The 13,508-nt window shown below is 44.9% G+C and overlaps 1 protein-coding gene across 17 annotated transcripts in view; it reads right to left on the bottom strand.

Moving 5' to 3' along the window:
• ASAP1 (ArfGAP with SH3 domain, ankyrin repeat and PH domain 1) overlaps positions 1–13,508 on the bottom strand; it is a 346,820-nt gene that overhangs the window by 131,621 nt on the left and 201,691 nt on the right. For 16 of the 17 annotated variants that reach the window (XM_055545753.1, XM_055545755.1, XM_055545751.1 and 13 more), the window contains one exon: positions 5,235–5,307. In XM_055545753.1, the coding sequence (XP_055401728.1) occupies positions 5,235–5,307 (73 nt within the window). Of the gene's footprint in view, positions 1–5,234; positions 5,308–7,749; positions 9,826–13,508 lie in introns of those variants that run through there. The other variant, XM_055545767.1, reaches the window with a different exon arrangement.

Genomic DNA, 13,508 nt, shown 5'->3' with positions numbered 1-13,508 from the left:
ATGATTTGTTTTTCCAATTAAAGGTCTCTTATTAATTTATAATACTGATAAAGCTTACATACAAAAAATAATAGATACCCTCTTAGAGTAAGTCCTCTCACCATTCTCAACCATCTTTCAAATCATTTTGGGGAGGTGGGTGGTTAAGTATTCTCAAACCAGAAATACAGAAATGCTTCTTAAAAGTTCCAAAGAACATCAGATGGGTTTTGTGTCACTTAAGCACTGTGAGAAACCAAGAAAATTATGAAAACACACTGGGAAACAGACACGAGGGCTCAGCCTCTTGTGGCTTCTCTGGAAGAGACCAGAAGCCCTTGGACAGGAACGGCCTGGATTCCACTGAGTATGGCTCATGGGAAGATGTGCAACATCACTGTTTTACTCATCTCGCTGTTTTTTAAGAATTAAATGTCACAGGGCTGCCCACACAAGCTGACAAAAAAAATCCTAAATATGCTGTAATCACTGGTGACTGCAGAAATCCTATCAGGCCCCTGCGGTGGGTGAGATCTGAGTTTATCCCCACATTTCCAGGCCACAGGGATGATGGTAACTGCTATTGTGGCCCCTATCTGAGAGGCACCAAAGTCACCCCACGGGTTACACTGCTGTGAGGTTACATCTGATGGATTCATTCATGAATATTCACGATCAGTGAATATTTAATGGCCACTGACAGAGCATTTCCTGGGGACCCATTCGGCTGATAAGCAGCAATTCATCCCGTGCTTGTTGAGCCCCTGCCAAGTGTCAGGTCAACAACACACATACGGTAGCTGCAAACAGCCAAGCTGGAGTCAGCCAGGCTCCCCTCCCAGTCCTTGCCAGTTGTGACCTCCCGGACAAGACGGCGTGGCCCTTCACACTTTCCATCATTTATAAAATGGAGATAATAAGGGACCTACCTCAAAGGCTTGATGGGCTTCACTTAGTATGGCATGAGCACCCAGTGTATGCCAAGTCCTCCAGAGGTATTCCCCAAGCACCCTCTTCAAATGACATCAGGTTTCCTTTTTGTATCCTGCAAGCTTTCCTTTAGTACTTGCCAGTTTCTAAGTACTTTCCAGCTTGAGGATCTGATATTAACATCTCTCTCTCCCCCACCGGACTGTCAAATTATCATCAAGGCAGACATTCTGTCTGATTTATCCAATATACCCAACATCCCAAACAGTAGCATATAATAGGGGCCCAATAAATATTTGATAAGCTAATAAACTATGTTGGCAAATTAGCAAAATACAAACATGAAAGAAACAATACTGGCCCGCCAACAAGGAGTTCCCAGGCCACCGATGCGGTTCTCAATTCTAGTTGCATTGAGAATCATCTGGGGAGTAATACTGCTGTAAGCCCAATACTTGGCCCCTACTGTGGAACGACTCTTGGAGGGTGGACCTACGGGAATCTCTGTTGTTGTGTTTTAAAAGAGTTGTTCAGGTGATCTTTTTAAAAATTATTTATTTTTGGTTGTGCTGGGTCTTTGATGCTGCACAAGGGCTTTCTCCAGTCTTGGCAAGCGTGGGCTATTCCCCAGTTGCAATGTGCCAGCTTCTCGTTGAGGTGGCTTCTCTTGTTGCAGAGCATGGCTTCTAGGACCTAAGTCATAGCACGTGGACTCAGGAGTTGTGGTGCATGGGCTTAGCTGCTCTGCGGCATGTGGGATCTTCCCAGACCAGGGATGGAACCCGTGTCTCCTGTATTGGCAGGCGGAGTCTTTACCACTGAGCCACTAGGGGGAAACCCTTCTTCAGATGATTTTAATGAAAAGGAAGGATTGACACTCATTGGTCTAATGCTTGAAAGACTGACTGACAGTTACCATACAGTGTGAGGTATGTTCTCCCGGGGATGATGGAGGTGTCTTGTCTCTGCACCATCTAATATTGTAGCTGCTTGTCACACGTGACTACTGAGGACTCAATGTGGCCACTGACATTGAGGGCCTGAACTGAATTTTATTTTAATTTAAATTGAAGAAGTTATGTGTGACGTGGAGCTCTTCTATTAGCCAGGGCAGAAGACATATGACAGCCTGGAATCCAGGTGACAGGACTCGAAGCTCAGTGAGCTGTGGCCCCACCCACAGGAGAGCATCACTGGTAAGCGGACGTGGAGACCAGACTCTGCACTCACCCCGCAACCCCACACCTTCCACACACGCAGGACAATCTCTCCCATTGCCATGCCCGGGACCGCTGGGACCAAGCTCAAGAGCGGCTGTGTGAGCTGCGGAATGGCGTGGTCATTGTGCAAAACAAGGCGATGTGTCTTGAGTAAATACTCTTGGAGAGGAAAGAGTTGCAAGGAGCCCCCAGCAAAGAAACGACATGGCAGCACCTCAGAGATGTAAATCAGAAGTCTCCCTTTATGAGTCACAGCGTAAGCAGTTAACATTACGGAGAACTGACATGCATTCCTGAGGCAGACAATGGCTCATTACATTCGTTATAAAATCAGACTGGTTCCACATTACTGGTAGAAAGGCTGAATTAATATAGAGAAGGCACCCATGCTATTGACCTATCTGTCATTTTTCCTCACCTATTGTGTGTTAGCCAGGCACTACACGGCCTGCGGTATGTTAGGGACCTTAAATATTCCCTCATTTTGCCCGTACAAGACTCTGTAAATTAGATGTTATTTTCTCATTTTATGGTGAGGTAATTTAAAACTCATGGAAGTTAAGTAATTTACTTGACTTTGACAAGCAGGAGTAAAGCTATAATTGAAACCTAGATCTACGTTACAACTAGATTTTTTTTTTATAAAGTTTGTCTCATATTCTATTATATACTCAACAGATATGAGACTGTCCAACAAACCTCCATTTATTTTCTGTTTTATCAAATCATAGTCAATGCTTCAATGAACCTACTTGTATATAAAGCATAATACACACACATACATGTAGAAAAGTACATATATACTAAGTGAGCATTTCATGAATTATCAAAAAGTAGACTTAACTATGGATTCGATCGACCAGTCCATAGTTTCTTACAGAAAAACCCAAATGACCTTATTGGCCAACCCAACAATACACTCCAAATCAAGAAACAGAACAATGCCAGCACCTCAGAAGCCCCTTGGGCAACCTGCTAGTTATTGATCCCATCCTCCACCACAGAGCTAATATCTGTACAGGGCCTACCACCTCATGGGAGTCCATTAGATGCAAGCTAAGAGAGAAGTTACAAATTATGTGTATAATCTAGGCCAAGACTTAAAGTACCACTTGGTCACTAGATAATTGGACAAATACCATTTATTTACTTTAATTAGAAGTTAGCGTTTTATTGGACATAAAGAAATTAGAGGCAGGTCTCAAAGAACCAGGGTACAAAATCTGTTAATTAGGATTATAGAGTGCCCTAGGCTTGGGGCTTTAAGGGTGACAAGTGACTGATTCTTGGCTCTGATAAGGTGAGGAGGACCAGGAAGTATCTGAGGGCTGAGCTCTGCCTGGTTCCACATTCCTTTCAGTCCCATGATTTTACTGAAATAAGGAGCATAAATTTAAATAAAATATAAAACGAATAAAATATGAATGTGTCATACTTAACTAAACTCCCAAGAAGTGGCAGACCTTTTACAGATGAGAACTACTTAAATCCCTTCAACAGTCCTGTGATAGCACCATCCCTGCTTTACAGAGAAGATGACGGAGGTTCACAAAGTGGAGCACCTGGAGGTCACGAGGCCGGTCAGGGTTAGAGCAAGGATGCAAACCCACCTCCACTGGACCTCAGAGCCCTGCCCAGTCCAAACACCCAGCTGCCTTCCCCTCCCAGGTGTTCTCTTCTGTTACAGACAACTGACTTCTTGAGACATGACCTCTGGGAAAGCCAGCTGATGACTGCAGTAACAATAACAAGAGATGGGGTCACAGACCTAGAAACTCCTTTCCCGTCTCCAAGCCGCTCGCCCCCAGGGGCGCTGGAAGCTACTGTTTCATGTGGACACCTACTGTTTATCTTCATTCAGTTTGTTCCTTCTTATCCACTGACAACATACTTTTCTCTACAAGATGACAAAGTCTCTGACCAAGTAAGTAAAGTAAGTAAGTGTTAGTCGCTCAGTCCACCGGGCTCCCCTGTCCATGAGATTTTACAGGCAAGGATACTAGAGTGGGTAGCCTTTCCTTTCTCCAGGGAATCTTCTGAACCCAGGGATCAAACCCAGCTCTCCTGCACTGCAGGCGGATTCTTTACCAGCTGAGCCACAGGGAAGCCCATTTGCTGACACAGGGTACCTGGCCTGCCCTGAGCCACAAGCAAAGCAGGTTGTGGCAGGTTGTGCCCAGGTGTCCACTTAGCCTCGTACCCCACATCCCCTCTAACTTTCACCCCACGTCTGTCACCAATTGGTAGTGGTGGTGGTGTTCAGTCACTAATTCGTGTCTAACTCTTTGTGACCCCATGGATTGTATAGCCCACCAGGTTCCTCTGCCCATGGGATTTCCCAAGCAAGATACTGGAGGAGGCTGCCATTTCCTTTTCCAGGGGATCTTCCCAACCCAGGGGTTGAACCCGAATCTCCTGCATTGCAGACAGATTCTTTACCACTGAGCCACCTGGGAAGCCTGTCACCAATATTGATTTTCAAATGTGTACAAGTACGCTTCAGATGGAAAGATCCCCGTTTAACCGAATTACAGCCTGACCAACAACACAAAGAGATTTTATATGTCGCTTGTGGCAATATTACCTATAACATTACTAAGTTTTTCAATGTATAATAAAACCTACTGCAATTAATGGGCTTCCCGGGTGGCGCTAGTGGTCAAGAACCCGGCTGCCAATGCAGGAGACATAAGAGACATGGGTTCTATTCCTGCATCAGGAGGACCCCTGGAGGAGGGCATGTCAACCCACTGCAGTATCCCTGCCTGGAGAATCCCTTGGACAGAGGAGCCTGGTGGGCTACAGTGCATAGGGTTGCAAAGAGTTGGACATGACTGAAGCAACTTAGCATTGCAATTAATGTTTTTTCTTCTTTTTTCTTGGGAAGCAGTAACAGGCTTGGACTGACAGAAGAACTGAATTTCTTTGACTTACTTGGTTTTCCATTTGTAGAAAGTCTCCTAAACTTAGCACCTAACAAATAACAGAAAAACTTGGGTCTCCTGCATTGCAGGTGGATCCTTTATCATCTGAGCCATCAGGGAACTCCAAGACTATATCTATAAATATATAGAATTGGTGCTGTCCGTGTTGGTAAGTACTTACCTTGACCGGAATTATATATTGCTTTTACAGACTTCTTAACTTTCTGTAAGGCTGTTCTATCTTGGTCTAGAGCCTAAAAGAGAAAAACGGGGAGAGAAAATGTTGGAAAACTTGGTAAGTTTAAACAAGAAAAGAAACAGAAAAACTCATTCATAACCGCATTTGTTGTGCTAAGCACTGCAGCGACAGCAAACCCGCACATTTATCTCACGGCGAACGTTTCAGAGCCATGATGTGCCCAGGATCCGAGCAGTTTTGAGATAAGTGCAGTTATTCCATAAGCCTCAACACTGGGTGAAGTGGATAACTTGGTAGTCAGTTGGTAACTGTGCTAAGTTATACACAGGAAAGAAAACAGAAGACACCTAATAAATCTTAAGATTTGATTCCTTCACTTGGAAAGCTTATAACTTGGGAAGTCAGAAAGGCAAACACGTGACATGTTCCCAAGGGATAAAGCACGTCGTCAAATGGTAACTTCAGCCAGAAAGAAAACGTTTAAGGGGGTGTAATAAATAAGAGTGGCCCCAAAGAGCTTCTCAAACTTTTAACTTGAGGATTATTTTCAGTGTTAAAAATTTTTTTGATGACATAATGCTGATATTTCAAAAATTCCACTTATTAAAAATCACAACATGGAAAATGTTACCATGATGCTGGTAATGCTTACACATGATTTCTTAGGTGATGAATCAACACATCTCCAGCCATCTACCTGTATTACGGAGGGGGTTGGGGGTGGGGTGTGCTGGGGGACTTTCACTCCTGATTCTTAACCCAAGTGCTGGATACACAATTGTGTTTCATTTGAAAACTCATCACACCGTGCACGTAGGATGTGCACACTTTTCTATGTGCGTATTACACTTCAAAAGCAAGTCAGTATAAGATAACACTCATGGCATGCTGACTTTAAGTTATTAGAACAACTTCAAGCCCCTCTCTGCTCTCCCAAGGGTCTAGGACCCATTCACAGGTTAGGAACCCCTGGATGGTTATGTGAAGATGTGAAGGGCAGGAGCAACAGCAGCCATCATAAACTCATTTGTATAAAGTTTAAGAACATTAAATGTGCACTTACGCCTATTACATCAGCTAAGCCTCAAGACACCAGATGAGTGACTGAGGCCCACAGAGGGTAGGACCTTCCTCACTGCAGGAAGGCACCAGGTGACGGCAGCGGGCACCTACTATTCCGCTTCTGCAAGACGGGTTTTCCTGCCGCTCTGAACGTGGGGTTCAAGGGGCCCTGCTGCCTTCCTCTGGCTCCTGCTCTCTGGGTGAACATGGTGAATGCCGGCCTCAGGCCTGCCTAGGATTTCTGGGCTTGGGAACAGGGATCATAACATTCAGCCCCTTTCTGATGATGCACACCTGGGGCCGCCACGGCTTTTGTGGTGGTAGAATCTGGCCAGACAGGATGATGCTAACAGAGACAAGCACCAGAAACAAGAGGTGGAGGAGGCAGTCCTTGCATCCAGCTGTCCTCAAGGCTGTGTCACCGCTAACCTTCCTGCAGACTGAGGACAGGAGGCAGTAAACTTCCTTCAGTCCTCAGCCAGCTGAAGCTGAGACTGTCACTTGCAACCACGAGTCCTAAACAACACAAGAACTGAAGTTTCCCGAGCACTTCCTACACCAGCTGTAAGCCTGGTGGAGAAGACACGCCCAGCGGGTAAGACTCTCTGAGTCCATCTTCAACAACAAAAAACCAGCATTTGTATTTTTCAGATAAGGAAATGTGATAGGCTATCACTAAATATTTGTAAGAAGGGAGGAAAATATTAACTTGCCCAAAGTCATAGAGTCAGAAAGTGCTAAAGGTCACATTTCACACGAATGGCTCTTGAACCCCAAATCTAACGGGATACTGGGATAAAAATCAGACTGCAGGGCAAAGGCTATTTCTGCCACACCCATCACTTAACTTCCCACCTCCACAACTTTGTCACAACCACATCCCACCTGTACTCCCTTTTTTTGTATTCTTTTTAAATCAATGTTTTTCTTTAGGTCCATTCCCCCCACCCCTTTTTTTCCCCATTCACATCTTTTCAAAAAAATAAATGGACATTGTAAAGAGCTAGATCACTCACCATTAACAGAAGATACCCTAATGATGTAGTACCTCTAACTACACAAAATGCTCACCTATTTACTACCTCGAATCATCTCATCTAACACCAGGGACACTGCACATCATACTTAGGAAACCATGTTTTACGACATAGTTGCAGAGAAGAGATGAAGCTTGAGTTATTTCAAAGATCTGAGATTTGTACTTTAAAAAGGGAAGATAACTAACATTTTAATAAATGTGTAGTCACACAGGGGGCTGAGGTTTACACAGATTATTCCACTCAATTCTTGGAAGAACCCTCTGAGGTAACTGCTAATACTGGATTCATTTCACAGATGAGTAAATAGAGGCTTAGAAAGTGGAACTTGCCCAGGTGGCAGAGTAGGGATTTGAATCCAGGTCTTCACAGTAAAACGCCACCCCCTCATCACTAACCAGTTCTGTGTTCCAACGATATCCTTGAGGAACTGAAACTGAAAGCAGTCTCATCTTGAGCAGGGAATGTCCACCAGTTTGCAGAGGCAAATCTGAGTTAAGATAGTTAGGTTGCTGGTAAGAGTGGGAAGGGAAGACATTAATGAAAATAAGTGCAAGTAAGCACTCATTTTAAGAGATGGGATCCAAAGGGTTTATCCTTTGATGAACTGCTTTTGTGGTGAGGATATTTTAAAAAATAATTCTAATAACAGCCACCATTTATTTATTTATATACATATTGAGCATGCGTGCTAGGCTGCTTCAGTCGTGTCTGACTCTTTGCAACCCTCAGGACTGTAGCCCACCAGGCTCCTCCAACCATGGGATTTTGCAGGCAAGAATACTTGAGTGGGATGCCAAGCTGTCCTCCAGGGGATCCCAAGTATAGAACCTGAGTCTCCTGTGGCTCCTGCACTGCAGGCAGATTCTTTACCGCTGAGCCACCAGGGAAGCCCTTATATCCATTATTACTGCCATCTTTTTTTCCTGATGAAAACTCCTGCTTTATTTTGGAGAAGTCAAACAGCTTGCCAGGTGTCACATATCAGGTAAGAGAAAAAGCAGCTGATGCTTTTCAAACAAGCCACCTAAAAACCCACTGCAGATGGCATGCTCATGTTTCTCCTGATTTTTTAATAACTTTAGAGAAAGAACAAAAGATCTCCTTCTGGAAGAAAATACACTATTGGCTTAGCTCTGGGGAGTGATAACCACTGAAGAATGATTCTACTCATAGAGAAATTAATGAGTGGACTTTAATGTCCACGCACAGAGTTAACGACTCCCAATAAGCAAAGGGCTGGGGAAGATTTCAGCCGTAACATTTTATGAGGCCAGTTATCTGCTTCCTTTCTGCAGGAGGGAAGTCTCAGAAATTTATGTTGGATTCTTACCAACTTGTCTATAAACTAATAGGATGTAAAGTTCACATACTTCCTTTTAAAGGTTATTAATGATATCCACAGCCACCATTACATCTAGGTGACACTTCTTTTTACACTCTCCTATTTGGCCACCGGCAAAAGGCAGCCAAGTAAAATGCACTTTTAAGAGCTCCGTGTTGAAGACAGCCAGGGAACGCTGTCCTTCAAACAAACAAGGCTCCCTCCAGAAATAACACATGTCTAAATGTGCTAGAGAGCACCATCCCCTCGGCCGCCAGATGAGCAACACTCAGCAGTGACATCTTTTAAAATGTCCTGTGTGTAAAACTAAATAAAGCGGAGAGAAAAGTGGCAGATGAATGGGCTTCACAACTGTCCTCTCTCTCAACCCATTAAAAGTATGTTAAAATACGTGCCTCGTTTCCAAGTATGTATCTGAAGGTGAACAACTAGAAAAAGTATATGTGTTTGTGAGAGAAGGAGAGAGGGAGAGGGGAGAAGGATGAATGAACCAAGGCAGGAATCCAGGAGAACAGGCTGATCTCTAATAATGCAATAACACCTTCCCCATTTAAGAATTCCGTTAAGACAGCAACTCTGCCTTCTCTGCATTACTAAAGAGCAGGGGCATTAACCTCGAAAAGTACTCTCATCTTTATATGGAGACATCTAATTTCATGTACAGTCCTAACAAATGTGGGCATCTGAACACACAGAGAAGGTAAAGACTGTTGCAAACTAGCGAGAAGCTGCTGGAGAAACCATACCACAGAAGCTAGCAACCTGAGGGTTCAGAAGGAGTCTACAAACTGGATATGAGAATGAAAAAGAATTCTTTAAGAATCAAGGGGTTATTCGGGGTAGGACATGGAGCCTTTCGTACCCCTCTGGGCCGAGCCGCATCCCTGGGTCACAACAGAGTGCAAACAGATGCTCTTGAAGATGCACAGGAATCCAGCCATGCCTGTTCCCCTCCATTTAGGGCGTTTGTACCAGCTGATCTGTCTGTCTGGAACTTTCCTCCCTGAGCTCTTCAGGTGAGGGTTCTGTTTACCTAGGCCTCAGGTTAACAGCCCCTTCTGCGACCTCCCTAGCGGTCCAGTGGCTAAGACTGCATGCTGCCTATGCAGGGGACTGGGTTCCATCCCTGGTCAGGGAACTAGATGTCACATGCCCCAACTAAGACCTGGCACAGCCAAATTAAAGAAAAAAAAAAAAAAAAAGGCTCCTTCCTCCAGGAGACCTTCTATGATCCACCTAAAGCAGCGTATCCGCTCTCCCCCACCATTCACTCTCTCACACACTTCACACTGGATACTCAACAGTGCTACACATCCCTGAAATGATACTGGTCGTGACCTGTATGGAACTTCTCTCCCTCTACCGGAAGAAGGAAAGCCCTATGGACGTGGGCCCTATGGAACCTCTTCACGGCTGAATTCCCAGTTCTGGCGTCCAGCTGAGCAGAAGCTCAGAAACGCTTATGAAACGAAGTTACAAATAATGAATCAACGAACCCCTCATCATTCTCGGCTCCCCAAACAGCAACGTACACAATGCAAGGCTTGCCTTGAAAATGGCTGAACAGAATTTTGAATTGAGAAAACATTGCCCTCTGCAATTCTTCCCCTGATAGTTTTGAACAGCTGATGTCTAAAAGTATGTATGTGTTAAATGTGTGTGTATATATGTGTTTGTGTGTGTGTATATATGTGTGTCACACGTATATGTATAAGGAATATGACCACACGGTGCTCGAGTAATGGTTTAAAACGACAGACAGAGCTTACACATTTTCAGTTAGTTTTGTATCTCAAGATAGTTATTCTGGCAACTGTTAAAAACATTTTATTGGAATACAGTACACCTACATTAAATGAGCAATGCCAATACGACTGTTAATACTCATTAAGATTTTTCTCTTTCAGAATTACTTTCTAAGTCCAGGGCACCTTCTTTTCAATATACTCAAGTGGGAAAAAATGTGTCTTATTTTAGGTAGATGTGATTTTTGAAAATAAAGCACAAGTCTTTGGTGCTAAGTCTTATGCGTATACTTACAGAGAAAGCAAACAGCGGGTAACAACTGCATAGAATTTCCTACAGACACGCCTGGGAAGACATCAATCACACCTCCCACCCTCTAGGGATGCTGAACGTTAAATAGATTAAAGTACCTGGATGTTGCTGGCACAAAGCCTTGCACGGAGCAGGTGCTCAAAAGCTGCTAGCATGGTTACTCTCACCTCTGGAGGTGCTTCCAAGACAGAAATTTCTGAAACACTTGGAGCAGCGACAGCACAGAGTTTCTGAAACGAGCACTCCCACTAGCAAAGTGGTTTCTTCAATGAAAAGAATTTTTACTCAGTTGGGGGAAAAAAAGGAATGCTTCCGTTTTATTATTTTAATAGTCTTATTCAGGGAGGTAATTTCAGAAATGCATTTCAACAGATGCATTTGTCCCATGATCACAGAAGGTAAAAGCTCTTCTTCTGTGCAACTGGCTTAAGAGGGAAATCAAAGGGAGACGATGCTGGCCCGATTTTGGTTCAAAGCCCAGATGCTTCATCCTTCACCTTGCTGAGCAACCCCACTGCCTTTCTGGGAGGAGGGAGATGCCTAATTAATTCTCATCAACTTTCTGAGAATGAAATAGTGATGGAGGCGCGCGTGCAGCCTCCTAGCCAAGTCAATACATTCGTTATCCGTCACAAGACCCCACAGCCTAGAATGCACAAGTATAAGTGTAGTGTGGACCAGGCGTGGGCCCAGAAAGTGAGCCAGCGAGACGATGAAGGGAGAGGACCATGCCATTTCCCCATGAAAGGGCTGGGGCATCGGAGCAGAGAGAGAAGGCATGGGCTGTGGCAAATGAGAGACAGCCTGCTGGAGAGACCACACCGACAGAAGCCGGGAACCCGAGGGTTCAGAAAGATTATTCAAACTGCACATGAGAATGGGGGAAAAAAAAAATTCTTTAAGAAGCAAGAGGCCACTTGGAGTAGGACACGGAAACTTTTGTACCCCTCTGGGCCAAGGGGCATCCCTGGGTCACAGTGGAGTGCCAACAACAGATGCTCTCAGAGATGCACAGGAATCCAGCCTCGCCCATTCCCCCCACTCAGGGCGTTTGTACCTGCTGATCTGTCTGCCTGGACCTCTCCTCCCTAAGCTCTTCAGGTGAGGGTTCATCTAGGCCTCTGGTTGACAGTCTCAGGTTAATGCAACTGAGTCTCTGTTCTGAGGATCAATCCTGGGTTTTTATGTCACTGGCTCACTTGTTCATCCATTAGCTGTGGCTGGCTCAGAGTGGTCCCTCCTCTGGGCCAGGTACTGCCTCTGCCTCTGCTTCCCCAGCTGCACGTCTCCCCCTTCTACCTGGTACAGCAGAACAACAATAAAAGCCTTCACTAGGACAGGTGGGACGCTTGGGACTGTGTTAGACAAGACATGAAGGAAGTTATTCATTAAGCAGGAATCCTCCCTATCCTGGGATTTTGGCCACACTTTCCAAATTATACTATCCTTTACCTTGAATTTTAGGGGTTTAGTACCTCTGTCTCTTCCTCTACTTGTCAACTGAACGCACTTCAATAATACTACTTGTATTTGTTTCTTTCTTTGCATAGAAGGCGCTGAGTAAGAACTTGCTCTGTTGAGTGAAAGGAAAATACACACGGAAGGAAGCAAGGATGAATCTACTGGTCCAATACTTTGGCCACCTGATGCGAAGAACTGACTCACTGGAAATGACCCTGATGCAGGGCAAGATTGACGGCAGGAGGAGAAAGGGACGAGAGAGGATGAGACGGTTGGATGGCATCACTGACTCGAAAGACATGAGTTTGAGCAAGCTCCGGGAGTTGGTGATAGACAGGGAGGCCTGGCATGCTGCAGTCCATGGGGTCACAAAGAGCTGGACACGACCGAGTGACTGAACTGAACTGAACCAAGAGTAAAACCGAAGTCCCCATCACAGTCAGCCAGGCCCTGTGAGGTCCAGGGCCGGTGCCCTCTGACTGTTCCCACACTCTCCACTTGTGTCTAAGTCACATCCGCAGTCTTTCGGAACCCGTAAGCTTGAATCCACCCAAGAGCTTCTGCAACTACTAACATCTCTGCTGAGATCCTTTTCTCCAAACTCTTCCCCGGATGTAAAGGGGCGTGGCCTGCTTGCTCTTTTTTTTCTTGTGCATTCACCTCAAATGCTGGAAGCACAGCCCCTACTAACCTGAGGAGTGGAAGTTATGGGGGCGCTGAGAGGCACCCTGTGGTTCAGCTACACATCAGTGCAGAAAGCCAAGAGCAGCTCACATGAAAGGAAAAGGGAGAGATGTTATCATTTCTTAGTTTCAAGATTAACATGAGTTGAATGAGGCTGCTACACAAGGGGAAACGATCAACCTAAAATAAAACGTGATTTGCATAATGCATCTCAAAAAGGGAAAGCTGACAGGTCATCCCCAAAGGTTTTAAGCTCTTTGCTCTATTTTAGACTATAAAAGTGTCCTTAAGATTCAGATTCTCCTTTGTTTATACAGATTTCAATCAGAAACTTCTGTCCTCTACTCTACCTGTAGCTGAATGGCTGCACCAAAGGGAATCAGACTCACAGGCAGCAGAGAATTGCGGGTGCTGAGGACTAAGGGTTTGGACCCCACTTTACAACTCAGATATGCAGCAAAGATCAATGTATCACCTTAAAAGCAAGTTGTTGTTCAGTCACTAAGTCGTGTCCAACTCTTTGCGACCCCATGGACTGCAGCCTGCCAGGCTCCTCTGACCTCCTCTATCTCCTGGAGTTTGCTGTAACTCATGTCTGTTGAGTTGGTG

Source organism: Bubalus kerabau, chromosome 14, assembly GCF_029407905.1.
Source record: "Bubalus kerabau isolate K-KA32 ecotype Philippines breed swamp buffalo chromosome 14, PCC_UOA_SB_1v2, whole genome shotgun sequence".
Taxonomy (NCBI): domain Eukaryota; kingdom Metazoa; phylum Chordata; class Mammalia; order Artiodactyla; family Bovidae; genus Bubalus; species Bubalus kerabau.
Note: the sequence above shows the minus strand (reverse complement) of the source record. Positions and strands in the feature narration are given on the sequence as shown.